General features: G+C 39.0%; 1 protein-coding gene across 1 annotated transcript; it reads left to right on the top strand.

The window, feature by feature from the left end:
* Nucleotides 1–2,692: 2,692 nt before the first annotated feature.
* Nucleotides 2,693–24,454, top strand: LOC115783917 (beta-1,4 N-acetylgalactosaminyltransferase 2-like). The gene is made up of 12 exons (XM_030734912.1): nt 2,693–2,730; nt 12,060–12,190; nt 12,640–12,783; nt 13,472–13,578; nt 14,084–14,121; nt 15,099–15,165; nt 15,764–15,877; nt 17,444–17,530; nt 18,476–18,657; nt 18,964–19,107; nt 23,149–23,374; nt 23,463–24,454. Exons 2-12 carry the CDS (start codon nt 12,060–12,062, stop codon nt 23,651–23,653), a joined length of 1,431 nt encoding a protein of 476 aa, XP_030590772.1. The 5' UTR covers nt 2,693–2,730; the 3' UTR covers nt 23,654–24,454.
* Nucleotides 24,455–25,153: the final 699 nt, after the last annotated feature.

Raw genomic sequence — 25,153 nt, 5'->3', positions numbered from 1 at the left:
TCCTCCTCTGCCTTCTCCGGGATACCTGAAAACACAAGATTTTCTCTCATGCTGCGGGCCTGAAGCTCGATAATCGATTCTTTAATTTTCTTATTTTCTTCTGAGAGCCGGGTCGTTTCCTCGGTGAGGGAATTCACCGACTCTCTGAGGACAGCGTTTTCAGCAGCCAGTGTTTCCACCTGATGCTGGCTGAACTCGACTGACTCCCGCAGGGCCTGAAACTCCTTGTGAAGGATTTCAACCAGGGCCAAGCGGGCGTCAAAGCTGGACAATTTGTTATTAATGGACTCCAGAATGTCCACAATATTGGTGGTGGGTGGCGAAGTTGCCTCTGGGGAATCTTCTGGGCGGCTTCTTTTTGTGGACGGCGTTGCTTTGCTGGTGGAGGGAGTCGGCGTCTTGTCTGTTTTCCCCATGACGACTCGCTCAAAACACCCGTCGATGTACCGCAGCAAACTATCCAGGTCCTCTTCACCGTCCTCCAGATTGTTGAAAATAATTTAAGTTAGGCTAAGAAACTACCTATATTTTTTTAGTTTTAAGCCTGTCTAGTTATAAATTGGCGAAAAAAAAAAAGGCTAATCACGCAAATGTTTGCTGATAGAGTCACGCCGCCATTAACGATACTGCCGAGATTCACAAAGTCTCGCGTGACTACAGCATAGTCTCCGTGACTCCGTGAGGAATCCCTGACTCCCCCCATCGTATTGTTAGGATCAGTTTGCATTGCCCGACAGTAGTTTGTCACTCATTAACTGCTTTTAAGAAAGAACAGATCTTCGTCCACAGCACACAGGAGCTCAGCCACTGACCTGTTAACAGGTCCCTCCATCTTGGATTCCCGCATTGAATGAAAAAGAAACTGGAATTTTGAAGGAAGAAAAGGTGAGATATTAATTATTTCTATTGTCGCCACGGGCTAAATATCATTCATTTTCTTTCTCAGGGTTTCCTTCTGTTACCCACTGCACCAGTATAAAATATCAATGACATATGATATAAACCTGATATTTTTGGGTTTGAGTCTTTTTATCCTTTCTTGGATGACTAGTCCAGGTTTCACAAGTGATATATAAAGTCTGTTTTACCTGTATTTTGTAATAGTTTCAACAAGAATTTTAGAAAATGCCACTTAAACAAACAGAAATGACTGACACCTCAAAGCTGTTCCCTACGAAGGAGTATTAGGGCCGCACTGGGAAAAAAAATAATAAATTGTGCATTTTGAGAATAAAGTCAAAATTCCAGGAAAAAAAGTCTAAATGTGGAGATTAAAGTTGTCGTTTCACGTCTGCTATACCCTCTCCAAACTGTCATGGGTTATGAGTTAGTGGACCTATACTTTAGAATCGGTTTTATTAACAAGGGAGGTATTTCTCTTTTAGTACATAAACACGATGCAGTGATAAGTATGAGGACGTTAAAGAGATGGTGCAGAAAGCTCCATCTGCTCAGGAGGTAAAAACTCCAGACAGACAGCATGATACCTGTAGGAGTAACTGTAGCATTACTGCTATTTTATATTTTTACAAGGCCAAGGATACTGCGTTAATTGCTGTAGATACTCGTTCACGGGAAAGTTAACACTAAAAGAAAAGAAAAAAAAGTGTAACACCGTCTTTGGTGCCGGTCTGACCGGATCCAGTTACGTTACTGAGGCGAAGAAATGCCGCCACAGATCCAAAGAGACGTTTTCAGGAGATTATCAGCACAATTAAAATGTAGCCTAGGCAGCTGTATATGTGGAACAATAAAAAATGTAGTCAGATTTGACTGTGAAATAGTTTGTCTTTCTAAGGGTATGTAAACATAGCAGTATGACTTCATAAAGTGGCCATATAACTTCATGAACAGATCATAAAGTAATCAGTCTCACCTGCCTCATCACCATCTCTGCTCTGTCTTCATCACCAGCTGCGCATTCCTCACATCCCTCTCACTGCTGTACGCGGATGCGCTCCTCTTCTTTTCCTGATGGTTGCCTGTCTGTCCCTCACGCGTTCTCTGGTGTAGCAGTAACTCGACAGTTGATAACCAGCTGTCAGGGGTTGATGTAAGATCCATAGATAATCGTATGGACTTTACATCTTCAAACTCATGTTTATAAAACCGAGTCGTCGTCCGACCCGCACTGATGCTCTTTGTCTCAGTGTGCAGCTGGCTGCGCGCTGAGTGCGCAGGGACCGTCTACAAAGTGCAGCACAGGAAAAATCTGTCCCACAGCCATGCCATGCGCATATCAGCCACCATCCACCCATCCTTGTACCCCAAAGGGGTGAAATATGATAAATGTCAAACTGAAAGAGCTGCACCAAATTTATGGAAATTATTTAATGACTATTGTTTTCAGTGCCGTGTGCCAGCACAATGGACGGCCACCGAATTTTGGTGACACTAAAATTGATATTGAATATGTGTGCTGTATGTATTACACTCTGTAGACCAGGGATCTTCAACTGGCGGCCCACAGGCCCCATCCAGACCTTTCCATCGGGTCTCCTGAATAGTACTGCCACAGGTACTATACGCCAAACAATTGTCATAACCCGTCAAATATCCGTCTGACTAGTCTCAATTAACAAAAGCCTCCAAATGCGATTTCCCATAGCCGGTAAATGCCTCCATGTCCCTAGAACCAATCAAAATGTAAGATTGGACCATGTGACTTCAAACATTTTCCGGCTGCACTGAGGAGCCGGCTTTTGTTGGCGGTGAGGAACCCAGCTGAAGGTGAGCCTAGCCTTGTTTTTTTGTAGAAAAAAAGTTCAGCAATCAAACTTGTTCAACTAAAGGAAGTAAAAGTCGTATCCAGACTTCCGTCGGTGAACCTGCGGAAGGATCGTACCTGGCTGCCGAGCGTATTCCACGGCCTGCGGGTTCTCCTGTCTCCTTGGCTCTGCGTGTACCCACGTGCGGTCACAGCCCCCGCATGCGTCCTTCCCTCGGTTGTCACGAACCCCGCGGACATAGATAGATAGATACTTTATTGATTCCATAATGGAAATTATTGTTACAGCAAGAAAAAATACTGTAACGTTGTAAACACACTTCCACAGTCGGCGATGTTCACAACAAAGGTCGTCTTTATTAGCAGAAAACGGCTGCTGTAGGCCACAGCCACGCCAACCACAACTACAACAACGGAACAGCAACACACACACACAGGCAAGCTCTCGGTCTTTTCTCTCTCTCCATGCTGCCTTCACGAACCTCCCGAACAGTCCGAAATCCCACAACATCAACACGCTCTCTAACTAAGAGAATCGCTACAATACAATCTATAGTAACTAAACATTACAACTTTACATATAGAAACAAAAGTAGATCCATCCATTCACTTCCGCCTATCTTGTTTACGGTCGCAGGGGGGCTGGAGCCTAACCCAGCTGACATAGGGCGAGAGGCAGGGTACCCCCTGTACAGGTCGCCAGCCTGTCGCAGGGCTAACACAGAAAGACGGACAACATCCGCACTCACATTCACACCTATGGGCAATTTAGAGTTTCCAATTAACCTAACCCCAGTAAGTGCATGTCTTTGGACTGTGGGAGGAAACGTAGGTTAAAAAAAGAGATTATAGTAAAGCTGATATTATACAAGAGAGCAGTGCAAATTGCACTGCATAAATAATATATGGTATAATATATACCAAACCATCCTGTTGGGATTCAGAAAGGCTGGAATAATTGGAACTGCAGCTGACGACGAGTCTGACTAACGCGACACAGAAGAGGAAGCGGCGCTTCGTCTACGGAGTGTACGGAATTGTTTAGAAGTGACACCGAGGATGAAGTCAAGTCAAGTCAACTCAAGTTTATTTATAAAGCACATTTAAAACAACGACGTTGACCAAAGTGCTGTACAAGATCTGTAACCCCAAGGACTATACTAAATAAGTGAAGAATGAAGAATTCAATGGATTGATGGTTTGGTTAACTTGTTAGTATGTTCTTTATGCTATGGTTATCTGAATAACTTAATGTTACGTTAACATACCGAACACGTGTTCGTTGTGCGTCATGTAGCTGAATGTGCTACGTTAGCATAACGTAGGCGTAACCGTGTTCGTCCTGTTCTTTAATCCATTATTATTTTAAATTGTCGTTCAAGATGGAATTTCTGCTCTGGGTCTCGGATTCTATCAACCCCCCCCCCCCCAAAAAAAGTGCGACTTATAGTCCAGTGCGACCTATATATGTTTTTTTCTTCTTTATTATGCATTTTTTGGCTGGTGCGACCTATACTCCGGAGCGACTTATAGTCCGAAAAATACGGTAACATTAAGTTATTCAGATAACCATAGCATAAAGAACATACTAACAAGTTAACCAAACCATCAATCCATTGAATTCTTCATCCTCGGTGTCACTTCTAAACAATTCCGTACACTCCGTAGACGAAGCGCCGCTTCCTCTTCTGTGTCGCGTTAGTCAGACTCGTCGTCAGCTGCAGTTCCAATTATTCCAGCCTTTCTGAATCCCAACAGGATGGTTTGTCACTGAAGCCCATGTTTTCTTGATCCATCCAATGACTTCCAGGAAAGTTGGGTGGCGCATTCTCCCAGTTGCCGTTAAGCTGTGCTCTCCATCCATCATCCACTGCGCCCACAGGTTACGCAAGACTGCCTTAAAGCTGCAGTTCACGGAGATGTCAAGTGGCTGGAGTATTTTGGTTCATGTGTTATAAATGTCACATATACGTCGCTCCGGAGTATAGGTCGCACCCCCAGCCAAACTATGAAAAAAAGTGCGACTTATACTCCGGAAAATACGGTACTCAAAGAATCTGGAAGTTGACAGCAGCAAGAAGATATACAAAATTTGTACGTAGGATCATTTGTCCGGACAGGTGTGTTCACCTGTCACAGAAAGAAGAGTTATTCTACAGTTTTACGGAGAACGGTAGGAATGATTTCCTGAAGCGTTCTTTATGGCAGTGAGGTTGAATCAGTCTGAGGGAGAAGGAGCTCTGCTGTCTCATTAGTGTGGAGTGGAGTGGAGTGGGTGAGATGGATTGTCCATAATGGAGAGCAGTTTATTCAGTGACCGCCTGTCCTTCACTGACTCAAAATTCTGTCCTATGATGGTTCCAGCCTTGCGAATCAGTTTGTTGAGCCTGGTGGCATCTCTGGCACTGATGCTGCCCCCCCCAGCTGACAACAGCAAAGTAGATGGCACTCGCTACCACAGACTGGTAGAGGATCTCCAACATCTTGCTGCACACATTAAAGGATCTGAGCTTCCTTAGAAAGTAGAGTCTGCTCATCTAAATTACTCTAAATTACTATGTTTACATTTTTGAAAAAAAAGGTCACCTCACCATTGCCTGTGAAATGAAATTACTAAAGTTTACCATAAGCTCCAGATAAAAATAAAATAAAAAAAAAATCAACAACAAAAACTCCTTCTGAAAAGTAGACTGTGCAGAAATAAACTCGTTGCTCTCATGTAACATTTTACTGTTTCCCCTGCTCATCAGATCTATAGTGAGAACAACTGCACACAATTGCATCTGGCCCTCACACTGTGTGCCAAGAAAAATTCCGGCCCTTGGACAAATGTAGTTGATGACCCCTGCTGTTGAGGTCCCCTCTCACAGCTGGCTGAACACTGACATCAGTGCTTTTACTTTTGTAAATAAATTCTCTTATGTGCCTCATGTTGCGTAAGAGTGAACTGCTGTCAACCTCGGCTATTAAGAAATCTCAAGTGTTTCAACCTTACTGATTGATGCGTCAGTTTGTAATTATTAATCAATACTTAATGATTTATTGACATGAATGCAACTAATAACATGTCTATAGTTCCAGTTAACTTTGATGTTAACTGCATAAATGTTAGTGCCGTCCATTAGAGGAGTGGTTATATTGACTCGTCATAACCAAAGGTAGCAGAGCGCATTGGTCACACCTGATAGCAATTTTGGGACGCCAGCAGAGGGTTTTTGCGCTGGTGGAGACAATTACTAAATATGGCCCTGACATATCACGATGACAGCTTTCTCCAATCGTTTTGTCTTTATTGACTTTCTTGAATTGAATTTCTGCAGATTAATGAATATTAGATTTCCTCACTGGAGGGAAAAATAAAGGGGCAGAGGGTCACTCCGTTGTGCTCACCCAGCCGTTCTTGTCCGGTCCTAACCCTGACGTCACGTTTTCCAATTACTGAAGACAAAGCTGAAGAGATTTTCGTTTGAGTATTCAGCCCCTGAATGAACTCTCTGAGCTTTGGGGTATAACTGGCCATTTTTGACTACATTCCCAGATAGCAAAACACTTCGGGGCGGATCCGCCTTCAAGTCAGCCGATCCGCCCCACCCTTCTTGCTCTCCGGACTGGGCCCGCCCCACCTACTGACAGCGGATTATCAAAACGCGGCTCCGCCACGGCTCCACGGCGGAGCCCTTCAGCAAACTCGCGCCTTTCCCCACCCCCCTCTTTTTTTCTTTTTCAAAAGTCAACGACTGCTGTCATAAGGAGCGCAGGAGCAGAGCTTCTCTAAGGTAAGAACTGTAAGCTGTTCTGTTAAATATTCTTCATTCATGGCTTTACCTGTACAGTAAAGTTATCCTGGTAGGAGATAATTAAGGTTTTATTTATTTTTTATTCAGAAATGTGAGATTGTGGCAGCGGAGTTAGCTTATAGCACATTAGCTACTGGCCTATTAGCTAACACAGCAGGAAGCTGTGAGGTTAAAAGAAAAAAAAAAGCTCCTCCGGGATTTATTTCGGTGGGGAAGGCGATGTGATTTGGTTAACTGTCCAGGTAGCTGATGTTACAGCAGACTGAGCACATGAAGGATTTTATTGAGCCTCTCCAGGACTGACTGCAGGTAAAGTTAAGCTAACACAGCCTATTGTTCTCCAAATTTAATCTGAGAGCATCCATCAGGTTAAAGTGGGTCTCACGATTTCAGGTGTTGCTGTAAAGTATTTAATAAGCTTTAGAAATGGATTTAGTTATGTCTCTGCTAAGACTTTTTGATTCAAATTTAATTCTTTTTTTCTTATCCTTGAAAATGCTTCCATTTTAAAATTGTCCTTTCAAGGATTGAAAAGTGCTTGATTTTGGGGCACAGTGCTTGAAACTGCTTAAAACTGTAACTGCCTTAAAAAATATCTGAATAGTTAACTTATGAGATGGAAACGAACCTGCACGTCTGCATATGAGTATCTCCCCAGAAGACAGTCTGTGAGAGAGTGAGCGGACCTTTAGGAGGTCACATTTTTTTAACCGGCCAGAGTGGGGCTTTAATTATTGTTGGCTGGTTGGCTAGAAAACCGCAAATTCCAGTAATGGATAAGACCAGTATGGAATTATAATTAAGTCAGAAGAAAACAATCCTTGCAAATTCCCCAAGCGTAGGTATTCACTTCTCGCGAGTAAATTCAACAACTCCTGTGCGTTGAAAGTGTATGAACCCTATTTATTGTCTTTGCTTGACCTTAAACTTTTCCACAATGCATATTTGGACTCTGACTTACTGAAAGTCCCTATTGATACAATTAAAATACTTTAAATTACCAAAGTTTAATATCCAACATGCCACAAAAAGAAAGATTTTCTGTAGTTTCATCATTATAATCATTAATTTTATTTATGTCTTCTGTTACAGATCAATTCAGCCTGCCTTCCCCCCTCCACCTTGTCTGCTACCTCACTGAAGTAAGCCAAAATTCAATCTTAGAGTTCATTTAGACACTTTTTCTAAAACTGCAAATAATTTCTGCCAGAAATATTATGTGTGTGTTACAAGGGGAGGGAAACCTGAGCTTGTAATATGCTATCAGAAATCTTGCACACGCACATCTGTACTTAAAAAGCAACTGTAATGGACGTTAAGCTTTGACTGTTATAATATATTCTTCATTTAAAAAAAATAGCTGTTATTGCCAGTATAAGTGGCTATAACAGCTTCTTCTCTGTTATAATGTGTAAGTTCTGTCATTTCAATGTTTTGTCCTGTGGTCTAGGTTGAGGCTTGTTTGCCTGCTTTAAAATCCTGTCTGGTCTCAGAATAATAACAAAAATGTGTTTCTAAAATTTTTATTTTTAGATAAAATGAATAGAAAGACTCTACCTGTCTCCAACTCCACCTTAAGAAGGAGGGCCCGTGTAGACGTAGAAAACCGACTTAAACAAATGCGGGATGACGCCACAAATTTAATTGACTTTCAGATGACAACAGAGAGGAACCTTGACCATGGACACATCAGTGAAGAGCATTTTCATGAAAGTCACACTGGAACTGATAATCCACACTGTCTAGACACTGAAACCGGTGCTGGTTTTAGTGACCCTGAACAGGATAAGCAGAAGAGAATGGATGGTATTCAAATCACAGAATTCGAAAGCAATTAGAGTAGTGTACAGCTTGAGTAAAGTAAAAAAATACATGTTTTAATAATGACAAATGAAGTATTAAGTATTTTTATTTTTCTATTCTGCTTGACAGTCATTTCTTTGGGGACTCTGACAGTGACACAGAAGAAGTTTACCTGAAAAGGAAAGCCAGAGCTGCAGTAAGACGCCCACTACAACCACCTGCTCCAGTTATCCAACCACCACCTTTCACTGGAGCTAGCATCCACACAATTGCTTCTTCTGCAAAAACTCCATCACCACCACTGCTTGCCCAGATGGAAAATAGACCAAGAGATGAGCCAACTCCTTCTTCAAGCCATGTCTACAGGCCTACTTGGAAAGGGGGACGGTATGGCTCAGACACAATTACCTGCTCTGGTAAGCAATCTCTTAAACAGCTAGTATTCACCTTTCAATGACTGATAATTACATCACAAATTCAGTTATTCTCAGTGTAACATCCAAGTGAAAATAAACTCATCGAATGCAACAATGCATTTCTTCCTGAATGTACACTGATTTTTCCAAAAGTGTATACAGTAAAGCTTGAATAATCGGTATATTGTATTCTTTGTAAATATGAATACTACACTATAGCCATTTGCCATGTAATCCAGTTATTGGAAAAGATTACAGCAAATTTGTCTCATTTCTTCTTCCAACAGCTGCAGAAGTTCAAATATTGAGCTTACTGGAGTACATTAAACACCAACAAGACCAATTAACCACCAAAGTAAACTATCTGACCAACAAGCTGAACTCAACTGTCCAAGAAAGAGAAATACCTGACCCTGTACAGTTTCCACTACAATCAATGGAGGAAGTGGAGAATTTTGAGAAATGGCTCAAAGATCCTGCTAACTCTCACCTGAAGCAGAGTGTGGTGAGTTTTCATCTGATTACCATTCTACTTGACATTCAACACAAAGAAATCCCATTTTTGTCAATGTCATGGTTTTGTATAATACGAATGATGCTGTTTATAATGAAAAGCTGAATGTTAAATATTACGAACAGCCAGATCCAGGTTTTTACAGTCCGGATAAGATGTGGTTATTTGCCAATACCCGTGTTCAATTGATAATCTGTATCTCTCACTGAAAGACTGGAAATGCTTCTTTGTGAATAAGGAAATGTTCCACTTAACTCAAATGGCATTCCTAACTTTTTAAAATGAAATGTGAGAAATACGTGTAAATAAATTTACAAAGTATGTTTGCATTTATGTGTGTTGGCTGTGCAGCTGAAGTGAATTTATATTTAATCACACTGACAACAATCAGTTATGTTTAATAAAAGTATTAAACTGTTTTATGTGCACTGGTAAAATTAATTAAAGCACCTGTCATAAAAGTGAGGAAGATCATCCAGCAGCACAAAGTGCTTTTATGCAGACTCTGTACTTTCATATTACCATTTTGACCAGGGATAAGTAGTAAGAATTGCAAAATGAATAGCCCTTTCAGGAAAAATGTAAAATGATTATTTTTTAATTTTTCTATATACCCACATTTGAGCTGGCACACGGGACCTTTTTGATAACTCAAATACAAATGAAGCTGTCTTTTGTTGTTGTGTTTAATTGCCTGCAACTTATTTTTTGTGAAATGTGTTTAAACTTTTCCCATTATTTCCTCTCCATTTTTAGATTTCTTCACTGGCAGCCATCGGGGGGCTGATGCAAGAAGTATCACATGGAACATTCTTTCCCGCATGTTCCACAGTGACATTGGACAGAAGATAAATTGGACAGGGGCCAATGGAAAGGGAGGTTTCTCCCAGATGGCATCAAAAACAGTACTCTTGGGTAAGTAATTGTAATAGATTTTGCAAATGATTTGATTGTCATGGTTTAATGAAGCACAAATCTTTTAACTCTGAGAGTCGTATTGTATCATTTCATTGATAATGCGAGTTATGGGCTTTGGAGGACAGTTTTCAGGTGTACCTTTATTCCACTCACTGATCACAGCACTCTTTCAAATGAAAAACTCCCCTTTGAGATCTGTGATGTTCCTCTGTGGTACATAGTTGGATACCCGGACATGACTGCATTGATTGGCAATAACTGATGCTGTTAAATATTAAAGATGAGTTGTAAATTTTTGGAGTTTTTTCCCCACTATGTCCAAAGCTTACAATCAACATGCTACACTTGCTGGCCACTTTATTAGGTACATGATGCCAGCACTAGGTTGAGCCCCCTTTTGCCTTCTGAACTGCCTTAATTCTTCATGGTATAGATTCAACAAGCTGCTGGAAAGATTTCAAAGCTTTCATATAACATATACCTTGTGTGTATAGATGCAGTAAGAAAGACCCACGTGTCCCGTGCTGCCACAGAAGAGGAGATTCGGAAACATGCCATACGATGGTTCAATCTGGCAGCAGACAGAGGAAGAAGGCGGCGTCCTCCTGTTACCATCCCGAATCAATGCTGAGGACTTCAGTTTGTTATTGTTACTGTTATTGTTCCAAAAATGGTTATCTTTCAGTTATTTGTCTGTTAATGTTTTAATGAAGTACAGTAATGAATCAATGCATCACCTGCTTAATTAATTTGTGATAGTATTTCCTTTCTTTGCCATTTTACTTTTTCCTTTACTGCATTTTGTTAAAGAATAAAGAAGTGTTAAAGGATTTATAGTAAATAAACAGTATTCTTGATACATTTATGATCCCATTATTTTTGTAATACTCATATGCTCATCTTGTTATTCAAATGGAAAATTAGGCTTTAGATAAGGATGCCGTAATTGTTAAAGATTTTTCATTTTCCCTAAAATCAGTCTTTATGTCCAAATAGATATTTTAGCTTTAACTGTAGCTAGCATGGCTACAGCAATTTTTAATAAGGGATCCTGAAAATATTCTGGCCAAAATAAGCTGTTATATGAACGGATTCAAAACGGATCCGTGTCGGATCAGTTTTTCCACAGACGGCTCCGTAAAGGATCCGTTTTGGATAACCTGAAACGTGGACGGGTCCGATTTGTATCCGGTCCTGATTTGTTCCTCAACCGTGATCCTGATCCGTTACTGATCCGTCCCGCTGTGCAAGTGGACTCCGATACGGACCGGTTTTGCGGGTCCGTTACGGAGTCAGTGGCACATCCGGGGCGGATCGGGGGCGGAGTCATTTTGCTATCTGGGTTTCATCTTACATTTATTTCACCTTAAAGCTGTTTACTTCGCCTTGTTTGGTATCGTTATTTTCAGCACAACCTCAAATGTGTGACAGCACAGTTATTTTTATTTCCTACTTATTTCCTAAGGTACTGTATTAACACATTTAGATTTTTTTTACTGTAAAAACCACAAAGATGTTTAACAAACTATTTTTACTACTTAAAATACAAATATAAGTTGTAATTTTCAAAAACTTATGAACAAATATAGCAAACAGCAAAGGTATATACAACTGAAACAGACACTCAGCTCCGTTATTTGGACCTGCCGGCGCGTCTGTTGACCCCAGAGGGTTAAAGCTGAAAGTCTGTACTTGATTTAAAATCTGCTGCAGTGATGTTGAACAAAATGACGAAAAAAGAAATGTGCCATTTGTTCAAAAACTTACAGAACTAACTGAATGTTAACAACCTGTTTATAATGTGTGTGTGTGTGTGTGTGTGTGTGTGTGTGTGTGTGTGTGTGTGTGTGTGTGTGTGTGTGTGTGTGTGTGTGTGTGTGTAGATGTTATCCAGCAGTTCAAGGCTTCAGCTGATGGCTGTTGTTAGTGTGATCATCCTGATGTTATCATTATTATATTTCACCAATTTGTGCAACTGTCCTGGAGAGCTGTTTTCCACTACACCGAAACTAAGGTAAAGTCCACTCTGTGTGGGTGTGTGTGTGTGTGTATAGAAACCCTTCCTCACCTTATATAGTATTTGGCAGTTTTTGAAGCCGTGTTTCCATTAAATAAGTTAGTAATGAAGTAGTGGGAGGAAGTAGAGTTCCACACTAGCTTTGTGGGACTCTACTTCCTCGTACATGTAATGCAGTTCCTGCACCTGATGATCTTGCAGAATTATGGCATTAAATTTAGTCATGGATTTTCTGTTGCTGACCAGAAGAGCAACTGCATTGCATCTGGGTTGAGTTGATATATTGCTATCCAAATGAAGCAACAGTGTAATTAAAATATGAAAATATTTTTATTGTAGTCCCCTGAGAGCATAATCCCCATACTAACTGAAAACCAGAGCTGATTTAAATGAGTGTGAGACACAGAGCAGGATTTTGACTATTCTGGACTTGTATATTTCTACAGGTCATCTCTCCCCAGGAACCTCTCCTTGCCGGGTCAATGCACCTGCCCTGCTGGCTCACAGCTTCTTAAAAATTACATCCCCGAGGATGAATATGAGGACTTAGTTCAACGGCGAGCTAAGGAGTTCCAGCAGTACAAAACCAGGTAGAGGATGAATGGATGAATGCTTTCTTTGAACAGTGATGCAATGGCATTTATGACTGAACACAATCATAATCTTGGTAAACTGTAATTAATGTTGGCAATTTTGGCATTTCATTTGCATCATTTTATATTATGTCCATTAAGTCCAATCAATTCAAACTCGAACACCCACTTTATTGGTCAGCCTTGGCTACATCAAGGCAGTCCCACAGCAAGCACTGTGCTGCCCTCTACTGTCCATAGTGTTGCACATATATTAGCTGAATTGATGAACATTAAAGCCATTCTCTAATACACAGATTATTGCCCTAAAGCGTATACCACATTTTTTTGGCCAATTGATACCACTATCTAGAAAGGTTGGCTCTAGATAGACAGATTGGATTTATAAACATCTAATCAAATTTTATAAGAAGCTCTTTACATCTCCCCTAACTGCTCTTACTAGCTCTTACCAAAACAACATAATTGTGATAAATTGTGTAGCTTAGTAGCCATTTACAATGTTCCTGCTAAAATGCTCTGTTCTATAATTATCTACATATTTTGGCTCATGCAAATCGCCAAGTTTGTAACTGTGTCACATGTATTCAAATGCTTTGTTACTGCTCTGTACCTGTTAGATTCAAAGTAGGTAAAATGGTGATACCTGTTTGTGTAATCTACCCACATTTATTCTTTTCAACAGGACGGCTTCTGTACTATCCAGACTACTGTTTGCTTTGCCCAACTCTCCTCTGCAGTATCCTATTCAGGGTTATGTAGTACGGCCTTTGACCTCTACTCTCATACCAGGTGTGCCAAGCCTAATAGATGCATCAGAGAGCAGTTTGCAGATGCTGAATATTGCTGTATATCTGTTGTCTATCCCACTACAAATCCACTGCTGACTGTAGAAAAATGATGAATATGGGTTGATCTGAATCATGGAAAATACATTCGGGAGATTAACAAACAAACTTTAATAATTTTAATTATAATTATAAAACTTTAATAATAATTTAATAATAGAGCAATTAGTAAATTAGCCAAATTAACATGCAATATCAGGGACTTTCCATGCATTATTATGCCTATTAAGACACAGTTAACCAAGAATGGTGATTACCAACAAACCCATATCCCAGAAAATGAGATGGAATAATTAGTCACAGTCAGAAGCTGCACAGGGAGTTTAAGGAATTCATGTTGATCATTTGTCTTTTCAAAAAATTATCTGTTATTAAGTCATAAAGTCTGAACAAAAAATTGGGTCTTTCCAAAACGGGGCATTGTAAAAGTAATATAATTTTAATTCCAGGTTTAGGGCTGCATGCAGAAAAAAGAAGCAGCTACAAGGTTGGTGTGATATCCCAGATCAGATCCATGGACACTTCTCGCCCATGTCTAATTAACATGGATGGTAATGGTTGGCCGGTTCATGCAAGATGGTTGCTGAATGTAAACATTTTAAACACTAAATAAGATTTTTGTGTATTTCAAGCAGGTGAAACCTGATAATAATCATTCTTTGGCTTTTTGCAAATGTTGCAAAGACAGATACTTTTCTTGAATGGGACTTTTATTTATGCACAGCAGCCATCTTTGTGTTAACCTTGAAGTAAAGGCAGAAACCTCTTTGTCACTATGTGAATAGAGTTTGGCTTTCAAGAACTGCAAAGACCTGGTCACGCCAGCTTTTAAAAATATAAAAATGTTTCTGTGTGTAATTTCATTTCACTTAAATCTAGCTAATCAATGGGATTAGTTGGAAGTAGAGAAATTAATCTTTGAGCAATAGTAAAGTATTTTGTCTTTATAGAGAAAGAAAGATGTATTAGAATAAGCTTTTGCAGTTGAAGAGTCTGAATAAATTTGCATCAGTTATTTAGGTTTTCTCATTAAAGCAAGAAGTGTTCTTCATGGGTTTGCATATTCTTTCATTAAAAAGATATGATGAAAAAAAATTGATAGCTGCATACATAAAGCCCTCTTTAAGGGCACTGATTCCCTCTGATTCCCTGATCTCGTGTTTGTGGTGTGGGACGGGCTTTCATTCAGCTTTAGGATAAATGAAAAAAAAAATGCATTACTTATGATCTGATCTGCAATATAAAATCATATCTATCTTTTGATCTTTATTAGTTATTCCGATGTTGAATTTGCATAATGTAGTAAAACTGTTCTGGGACTGGTGGTCAGATTCTTGTTTGTTGGGTTTATTTCATATACAGTTTACTGTCTCTACTGTTAAAACGACTGCAGCTGCATGGGATAATCTGGGATACGTATGGATACTTGTTACTTTTTAGTTTATTTGGGCGTTTCTCTTCTAGGTGACATTAAGTGTTTCTAAAGGCATCCTAACCACACATACTCCACCAGAAGAGGCAATGGTCAAAGGTGAGTTTCCAGTTCATATACAAACTGGTGATCATAAAAAAAAAAAAATAGTTATGAGTGGATTGAGCAGCTCTATTATATTGCAGGGGTGTTTTTGCTGGCATGGTTTTTGGACCACATACCACATTAGAGGGAAGGGTCAGCACTCTCCAGCCACATGGAGAAGAAATAGAAAATAATTTCTCCTTCGCTTCAATAATAAATGTTAATATTCAGTTTCATGAGACATGTTTAAGATTTTTCTTACACAAAATAGTGCCTTCTTCATTTTTAATAATTAGGGTGTATGAGAAAAAAAACACAGTAGTAACAGTTTGAATATTATTCTCAGAGTTAATATGATGAGAAAAAGCAGTCAGTGAGTTCAGTGTTTTTTTTCTTGTGTCCCATCTGTAGGTAGATGTTTTTCAATACATATGACAAAATGTGATTTTTATAAGCAAATAAGTAAAATACATAGATGTGCTTTTGAATTCACTTTTTATGCAGCTTGCAAATCATCTAGAATGAATGTTATATGTTCCTTACTCATACCTTGTTACATTCGTTGGCTTTTAACCAAGTCATTTTAAGACTGTTGTGAAATTCTCTTTCACAGGTTCTGGTGAGAATAAACTGATTATCGAGTCCAGCAGCCTACTGACCCTGAATGATTTGCTGGCCAAAGTGTCCTATACCAGCAGTGAATACCATATAAATACTGGAGACCTCGGTATGTGTGCACAAAATGACGTGTATTTTCAGTTGTGCATGAACATTAATCTGCTTGATTTAAAGGATTTTTTTCAAGTTTTTTCAACAACTCAATCAAAGATGCAAGCGCTGCCTACTGTTCAAACCTGGTTGCAAAGAGCAGAGCTAATCCAAAAGTGTTATTTGACACCATTAGTTACATTTTTTACTCCAGTTCCACCTGCTGTCACAGTTGTTTCGGAAGAAGATTGTGAAAATTCTCTTTCTTACTTGGTAGAAAAAATCTGTAATGTAAGAAACAACATTTCCCCACTGGTCTCTGGTCAAGTCCCTGCTTATATTAAGAATGCTGTCATTCACCCACTCTTAGAAAAACCCAAGCTTGGCCCTTCTATTTTCAGTTGCTACTGTTGGGTTGCTAATTTCAAAGTTACTGTTTATTGCTAAGACTTTAGAAAAGCTTGTAGCTTAGAAGCTTTTAGTCCGCTTGGAAAAATACAGTATTCCTGATAAATTTCAATCTGGTTTTCGTAGAGTTCCTTCTACAGAAACAGCTCTTAGAGTGTCCAGGGGCATTTTGATTCAAAATGAAGCAGGAGAATTTTCTGTTTAGTTGATGCTGGACCTGACCTCTGCCTTTGATACAGTTGAACATCACATTTTGCTAGTGGCTCACATCATAACTATCTGAACGATGCTTTTCTGTGGCTGTTTCTTCCACTTCTCTTACCTATGGTGTGCCACAAGGCTCTGTTTGGGCGCCCTAATTGTTTTTGTTAAATTTGCTCCCTCTTCAGCACATCTTGAGCACCTTCATGGACATCTCGTATCACTATTATGCAGATGACATTTGGTTATATATCTCTTTTAAGCCCCAAGGTATTTCTATGCTACAGATCCTGAATAGGTGCTTAAACTCAAAAGTTGGATGGCTGACAACTTTCTCCAACTTAATGAAGAAAAAACTGAAGTCCTTGTTTGTGTTGTGTCACACTCTGAACTGGAGATTGTTATTCATGCATTTATTTCATCACATTTGGATTACTGTAACTCATTGTTTATTTGTCTAAGCAAAATGTCGTTGGAATGTCTGCAGGTTGTTCAGAACGCTGCTGCTTCTGACTGAGTCAGCTGCACTGGCTCCCCATTAAATTCAGAGTTCATTTTAAGAGTCTGGTTTTGACTTTTAGAGCTCTTCATGGACTTACATCAGTGACCTTTTACATCCATACATCCCCATCAGGTCCCTGAGGTCATGTGATCATGGCCTACTGGCTGTGCATCTTACGAGGCTAAAATTAACTAAAGAGAAAACAGAGATTTTGCAACAGGGAAGCATTTTGTGATGTTTATCTTGAAAGGTGCTATAAAAATAACATTGACTTACTTACTAATGTGTTTTTGAATTCTGTATGGAATCTTCTGGCAAAATAAGTGAAAGAATAAGTGAAATTAGGCAAAGTATTTTACAAGTGGTGCATTGTTCTGAGATTTAATGGAAACTCACTGATTGCCTTTTTTCACCTTTAAACAAAAGTCCTCTTTTTTACTATACCTAACCCAAGCTTTGGTTCTCTGATTTTAGCCACTTTCCAGTTTGAAAACGATGAAGCTGTGTTTCCCATTGCTATCAAACAGCCTCAAATACCAGTCCTGTATGACATGGGCACAGGTAGGCGTTTACTCTTCACCAGGGATTAAAACTCATCAGTTAAAATGCTTTTTCTCTGTGGTGGTACCATTCACATATTAATTGTTGAAGTCATGGCAGGCTTAAACTGCCTTATTTCTACCAAGCTATTCATTAAAATAGTTTTTAAAATTAATTCTGTTTTGATGCTTAAAATTTTCAGTTTTTGTATTTAGTGTTAGCTTCAATTTTATTTGTGTACTTCTGGTTTAGAACAACAGCCATCTCAAGGCGCTTTATATGGTAAAGTTCTATAAGGAAAACCTACAATATAAGAGAGAGGACCCAAATTATCTGACAGTTCCCTATGACCAAGTACTCAGCGTAACATTAGAGCCCGACGCCATCAAAAATAACTATCTTTAAACGGTTTGGCCGTATTTTAGCAAGGAGTCATAAATACAAATACCAAATGTTAGGAAAATCTGTTTTTATTTTGTGTGTAAGAAAAAGCACTCTCCGCTGCTCCCTTATTCTCGAGGGATCGCTGCAGCGGGTACCTCCTCACCCTAAAAATCTCCAAAGGAATTTGTGTCTCGTCCTGGGATCAAACCGGGGGTCTGTTTTCTGTTAGGTGAATATGGTATATGTGATATATCAGATTTGGAAATCAGCAAATATCGGTAAATGTGTTGGTTTTAAAAATCCTATATTGGTCGAGCTCTGTTTAATATAGGAGAAATATGATCTCTCTTCCTAATTAGTACACTTGCTACAGCATTTTGGATCAAGTAAAGCTTTTTACTGAGCTTTTACAACGAAAAAGATGGAAAAAGATCAGTCCAGACTAGAAGCAGTTTTCTGATAACACTGGCTAAGGAAAGCATGCATATATATGCATCATTTGTATCATATGCAAATCATGCAGAGAACGCTGCACTGTCTCATGTAATCCAGCATTTTTCTTTGTTTGCTTCTTGCTGTCAGATATCAACTCTCAAGTCACCATCGCCACGAAGACCTTCCTGCGCTATAAACAACTGAGGGTGTTGGTGGACAGCATCCGACAATTCTACAGCAACATAAACATCATTATTGCAGATGACAGCTTAGAACCAGAGAAAATTACTGGAGAAAACATCCAACATTACATCATGCCTCCAGCACAGGTATGCACATGCTTTCTTATGGACTACTATACAGACTCGAGTCTGTGCACGTTTTCCCCGTGCCTCTGTAGATATAGGGGATAGAAAAGAAATAAGTGATTCATGGACTGGAAATTGGCAAGTTCTTAAATTCACTATAGTGTGTTTCTATAAAAACCCTGAAAATAAAATCTTGTTTTACAAGTGTAACATTTAGTCATCACCACAGTTTAAGAATAAATCTGAAATAGAGTTAGAACTCTTATTTGCTGTCCCCATGAATAGCTATTAGGACCATTAAAATGTAAAAGCTGTTTCCTTCCTCAGGGGTGGTTTGCAGGCAGAAATCTGGCTGTTTCCCAGGTAACCACCAAGTACTTCCTGTGGGTCGATGATGACTTTTTGTTCACTGAGAAGACGAAGATAGAGAAGCTTGCAGAAGTGATGGAGGCGGTCCCTGAACTGGACGTGGTGAGAATGAAATTGCTCTTGTCCAAAGATTCAAATTCAGTTTACTGCTTCATGGGAAACAGAACGCACCCAAACATAAAATATGCACTTCTGTAATGAGGTGAAAATTAAAAATCTTTCACCTGACTTTTATGTGCTGATTGGTGTTCTTCTTGACTTTACTTTTCTCCTGTCTGTGACTGATCTGATCTGGTTACATCACCAAATTTGCATCTTCAGAATTTTACGCTTGATTTTTGTTTTTTTCCCTTTAGCTAAATCAGTTACTATACCAGAATCTAAGCTTAATCCTTCAGCTGAAGGCAACAGTGTCACATGTGAATTGACAGAGTTGGGTACTTGATAAGGTAGATTGAATTCTAGGTTTGTTTTGGATTTGCAAAAAAATGAACCTAAACAAAAAAACCAAAACTGTATACTCACTTGAAATTATTGAATGAAAGTCTAAATATATTGAATGGAAATTTCATAAAGGTTCTGGCACCATCTTGTATTTTAGGTGTGTGATATTTTAGCATATTATTGCTGCAAAAACTGGCACTATTATTGAGCAAGCTCAGAATGAAGCAACAGCAATCCTAATTAATGAAAGGGTTAACTGACACATATGCAAATGCATGCACTAGCACCAGGGTTCAGTATTGTACTACTGCTGAAGAAATGTATTCACTGTTTCATTTTAGAACACTAAATGCAGTGAAACTCTAGCTCCAGCATTTTGAATCAGCTGAACGCTTTTCAGGGAGTTTTTAGGACAATCTGATAATAATGAATTACAATAGTCCACACTAGAAGTAATAAATGCATGAATTAGCTTTTCAGCATCAGTCTGAGAAAGGATGTTTCTAATTTTAGAAATATTGCGCAGATGCAGAAAAGCGGTCCTACATATTTGTTTAATATGTGCATTGAAGGACATATCCTAGTCAAAAATGACTCCAAGATTTCACACAGTGTTACTGGAGGTCAAAGTAATGCCATCCAAAGTAAGTATCTGATTTGACACCATGTTTCTAAGATTTGTGGGGCCGAGCACAAGAACTTCAGTTTTATCTGAATTTAGAAGCAGGAAATTAGAGGTCATCCAGGCCTTAACCCTTTAACAATCCTAGGGCCCTGATACGGGCCCAAATACATGGGAAAATGAACCCCAGTTAATGTCTTTAAGACATTCCTGCAGTTTAACTAATTGATGTGCGTCATCTGGCTTCATAGATAAAGCTGAGTATCATCTGCATAACAATGAAAATTGATGCAATGCTTTCTAATAATACTGCCTAAGGGAAGCATGTATAATGTAAATAAAATTGGTCCTAGAACAGAACCCTGTGGAACTCCATAATTAACCTCAGTGTGTGAAGAAGACTCCCCATTTACATGAACAAATTGGAGTCTATGAGATAAATATGATTCAAACCACTGCAGTGCAGTACCTTTAATACCTATAGCAAGCTCTAATCTCTGTAATAAAATGTTATGGTCAACAGTATCAAAGCTGCACTGAGGTCCAACAGGACAAGAACAGAGATGAGTCCACTGTCAGAGGCTGTAAGAAGATCATCTGTAACCTTCACTAATGCTGTTTCTGTACTGTGATGAATTCTGAAACCTGACTGAAACTCTTCAAATAAACCGTTCCTCTGCAGATGATCAGTTAGCTGTTTTACAACTACTCTTTCAAGAATCTTTGAGAGAAAAGGAAGGTTGGAGATTGGCCTATAATTAGCTAAGACAGCTGGGTCAGTGATGGCTTTTTAAGTAGAGGTTTAATTACAGCCACCTTGAAGGTCTGTGGTACATAGCTAACTAATAAAGACAGATTGATCATTTTTAAGATTGAAGCATCAACAATTGGAAAGACTTCGTTGAGCAGTCTAGTAGGAATGGGATCTAATAAACATGTTGTTGCTTTGGAGGAAGTAACTATTGAAGTTAACCCTGAAAGATCAACTGGAGCGAAAGAGTCTAAACAAATACCAGCAGTGCTGAAAGCAGCCGAACATGAAGATAAATCTTTGAGTTGTTATGAATAATTTTTTCTCTAATGTCTAAAATTTTATTTGTAAAGAAATCCATGAAGTCACTTCTAGTCAAAGTGAAAGGAATACTCGGCTCTACAGAGCTCTGACTCTTTGTCAGCCTGGCTACAGTGCTGAAAAGAAACCTGGGGTTGTTCTTATTTTCTTCAATTACTGATGAATAGTAAGATGTCCGAGCTTTACGGAGGGCTTTTTTTTTTTTTTTTTTAGAGCAACAAACTCTTTTTCCAGGCTAACTGCCCCTCCCTGAGCCTGGTTCTGCTGGAGGTTTCTTCCTGTTAAAAGGGAGTTTTTCCTTCCCACTGTTGCCACATGCTTGCTGGGGTCATTTTGACTGTTGTGTTTTCTCTGTATTATTGTAGAGTCTTTACCTACAATACAAAGCACCTTGAGGTGACCGATGGTTGTGATTTGGCGCTATATAAATAAAACTGAACTTTTTACTTTCATTTTCACTTGCTGATTAGCTGTATACAGTAAAAACGAGGTTAGGTTAGGTTTATAAAAAGGAATCTGTTTTGGATTTCAAATATGCCCCTTCAAAAAAAGTAACCCTGCCCATTTAAAGCCGGACCGGCAGACATGTCTCACCATTTTCATAACTAGGTTCCCCAGCTTACCCAAACTGCCCCATAAATATGGGACCCTACCGACTTTGGCACAACTGCATTTACTGAAGCCCTGAGAAAGAGAACAGGCTGCACACTGTGGCAGTCAAAATACCATTGCTAAGATTTTGTCAGGTGTAGGCAATACATAATTTTGGCATGTTCAGGGTTAAAATATGAATATTATATGACATTACACTGTTACATAACAAAAATAAACAGTTATATTAAGATGATTTGGTTAATGTTCTGCTGGGAACTTCTTAAAATTCAAAGCCCTTTATTACTATTACATAAAATATACGTTTCATCACTTAAACATATTTGACTTAACTGCCAGAGGTTTCTAAACCACTCTATGTAACATAATAAGTATGATAACATAAATTATAAATATCATATATTTGAGTTTCAGTTCATTCAAGCTTTAGTCCACATATCAGAGTTTCATTCAAGATTTTTGAGTTTTATTTTATATATTCAGGCTTTCATGAAATTTATTGGAGCTTCATTCCATATATAGTAAAGATTTTAACTTGTATACATAACAACTGATGGTGATGATAACCTTGGGGTTGTCACCAACATCAATATTTATTAGGGGTGGGACTCGATTAAAAAAATTAATTGAATTAATTAGAAGCTTTGTAATTAATTAATCGAAATTAATTGCATTTTAATCACATTTCAATATTTAACATGATAAATATTAATTTAAGTTTGGTTGATGAATGAATCAATATACATAAGCTTCAAAATTTTGTTTATTTTCCCACCAGTCTACTACACAGACCAACAAAGGGTGGAAGTGCTCCTGTGATAAGCAAACTCCTGAAATTAAAGTTAAGCATCATAACTGGATAGTTTTATTCAACAATAATGTCTCACTTAATATAGTTGGAAATTAATCATTTGCTCAGCTGTATTCCTTGATGTGTGTTATGCTTGTTTTAACAGCTTATTTTGAATAAAATAATTAAAATTAAACCACAAAGAGGAGCAAAAGTTTGTTCTCCGTTTAACCAGCTGCTTTTACACAGCTGTGCTTCGCACTCACAGTTTTCTAGGTGACATGAGCTACGCAGAGGTGAGGGAAGGCGACGCTGATATGAAGGCTAGCTGCTCACTTCCAGTCTTTGCGGTCTTCGTGGGCTGCGATGGACTTGGGCCGTCGATATAATCTGTATGCCTGGAACTCGTGCACTGAGAAAGGTTCCACGGTGCAAAGTGCGATTAAAATGCGTTAAAATTTTTAATTCGTTATTTTCCCGTAATTAATTAATCTAAATTAACGCGTTAAAGTCCCACCCCTAATATTTACATTAGTAAATATTTATTAGGGGAGATGCAGGTTCATTTTCTAACCAGTTCTTTGATTTCTCTGTTCTCATTAGGTGGGTGCGTCAGTAAATGGGAATAGGTTTCCCTTTGCTCTTGTATATGAGGAAGGAGAGGAAAATGAAGGTGGCTGCCTATCCAGGAAGTTTAGGAAATTTCAACCACTTCCTGGATACCCACAATGCACTGTGGCCAATGGAGTTGTCAACTTCTTCCTGGCTCGCACAGATGCCGCGCAGAGGGTGGGCTTTGACCCTAAGCTCCAAAGACAAGCGCATTCAGGTAAGTGCAGACCTTTGCAGACTTTGCATTGTAAGTGGCAGTTTGAGGTTTTTGTCTTACAGGGTAAATGTCTGTTTCTGACTCTTAGAGTTCTTCATGGACGGTCTGGGCACTTTGCTTGTTGCCACATGTGGTGATGTGGTGATTGGCCATCAACCCAAGACGGCAGACAACACGGTTCCTGAGTACAGAAAATTCAGATACCCCGGAAGATCTGACACCGAGTTCAAACTGAAGCTTCACTTTTTCAAAAACCACCTTAAGTGCATCAAATATTGATAAATGCCACAAAAGACATCTATCTGACTGGTTTTTGTCATTAATCATTTTATGTTTCCTTCAATTTGGTTGTTATTACTTGACCCTTAATGATTAATGTTCCTCAGTATCCTACAGGGTGCTGATTATTGCAGCCACAGTTATTTTCCTAAAAACCTTTTGCAGCATGTGCGAAGAGTCTGTCATAAAACTGTTATTACATATACCTGCATGTCTTCAAGTGCGTATATGGAAAACCTTGTGTATTCTTAGTGGCTATGCAGACTACACTACGCCACTGGATACGGGGCTCTGAAGACTATCAAACAGAAACTGAAGCTTTGATTTCATTCAGGTGTTTAATTTGATGTTTAGAGAAATGTGAAAAGTGAAATGTCACTGCTGTTTGTGTTAACACTTGTTTCAAATTTTTTATTACTGTTATTACTGTTTATTACTGTTATGTGTTTAATTTGCTTCTATTATCAACATTCTGTTGTTTTACTTTGATTTTTTAAATTTATTTATTTATTTTTGTAAATTTTGTTTCTTTAATCCCAGTATGTGAAGATCTTTAGGTTGCATGTTTTTTATTTTAAATCAAAAGGTTCCATAAAGATAGTTGTGCTGTTTTTTTTTTTGTTTGTTTGTTTTTTTGTTTTTTGTTTTTTTTGGGGGGGGGTTGCATTATTCAGTTTCTTAGGCTTTGTTTTAAATATACTGCTTGTTTTTTGTGTTTGCTGTCCTGTGTACAGTTCTCTACATAATATTCTTTTAATATGGGTAAATATTTTGCCTTGGGGTCTGTTTTTAGTGTTCCTTATCTGATTACAGTGCTTATTTCAACAAAAGGCCTTTACTTGTATGCTTTTATTAGATCAGTGTGTGATCACTACCGCAGACACCTCTTAGACAGAAAACAATCCCTGTGCCATTTCTGGTCCGACAGTAAGCAAAAATCACAACTTAAGTTGTCATGGTCCTAGGTTTAGGACCCAATGTTTCTGATTTGGATTTTCAAGTTCTCTTTTGTCTGTGTTTAATTCATGCTTTACTGAGCTTTTGCAGTTTGTGTTTTGTACCTTTTGTATAAGATTTTGTGGGGTCGAGGTCCAGATGCAGGTTCTAACCTCTGTGGAACTCAATTAAAACCAGAACAAAAACAACAAAACAAAACAAAGACACAGGGCAAGAACAAAAAGCAGTGGCACAAGGCTGAAAATACAGTCCAAAAAGTTCAGGGGGCCACCCAGGCCAAGAGGCCAGACAACAGAATTCAGGCAGGTTGGAGGGACGCCCAGGCCAAAGGACCAGACCCAAGGGCTGGGGAACACCATGGAAGTGTTCAGCAGTGCCAGAGGCGGAGGTGAGATGAGGCAGGGGGCTGTCTGCAATCCCTGCTGGAGCCTCCAGCACAGGATGAGGCTCTGGACCGTGCCAAATCCTCCAGACGTGGCACTGGACAATGCTTGGATTGAGTGGAGGCCTCGGGATGCACGGGCTGGGCGGGACCCTCCGGAC

Source organism: Archocentrus centrarchus, chromosome 8 (genome assembly GCF_007364275.1).
Source record: "Archocentrus centrarchus isolate MPI-CPG fArcCen1 chromosome 8, fArcCen1, whole genome shotgun sequence".
NCBI lineage: Eukaryota > Metazoa > Chordata > Actinopteri > Cichliformes > Cichlidae > Archocentrus > Archocentrus centrarchus.
This window is presented reverse-complemented; position numbering and strand designations above follow the sequence as displayed.

Excerpts from the sequence above, each read along its gene's own strand:
- LOC115783917 (XM_030734912.1), top strand. The coding sequence starts at position 12,060 with ATGTTATCCAGCAGTTCAAGGCTTCAGCTGATGGCTGTTGTTAGTGTG. Across the intron at positions 12,191-12,639 it reads TCCACTACACCGAAACTAAG|GTCATCTCTCCCCAGGAACC; the intron begins GTAAAGTCCACT and ends ATATTTCTACAG. Across the intron at positions 15,878-17,443 it reads TATAAATACTGGAGACCTCG|CCACTTTCCAGTTTGAAAAC; the intron begins GTATGTGTGCAC and ends CTCTGATTTTAG.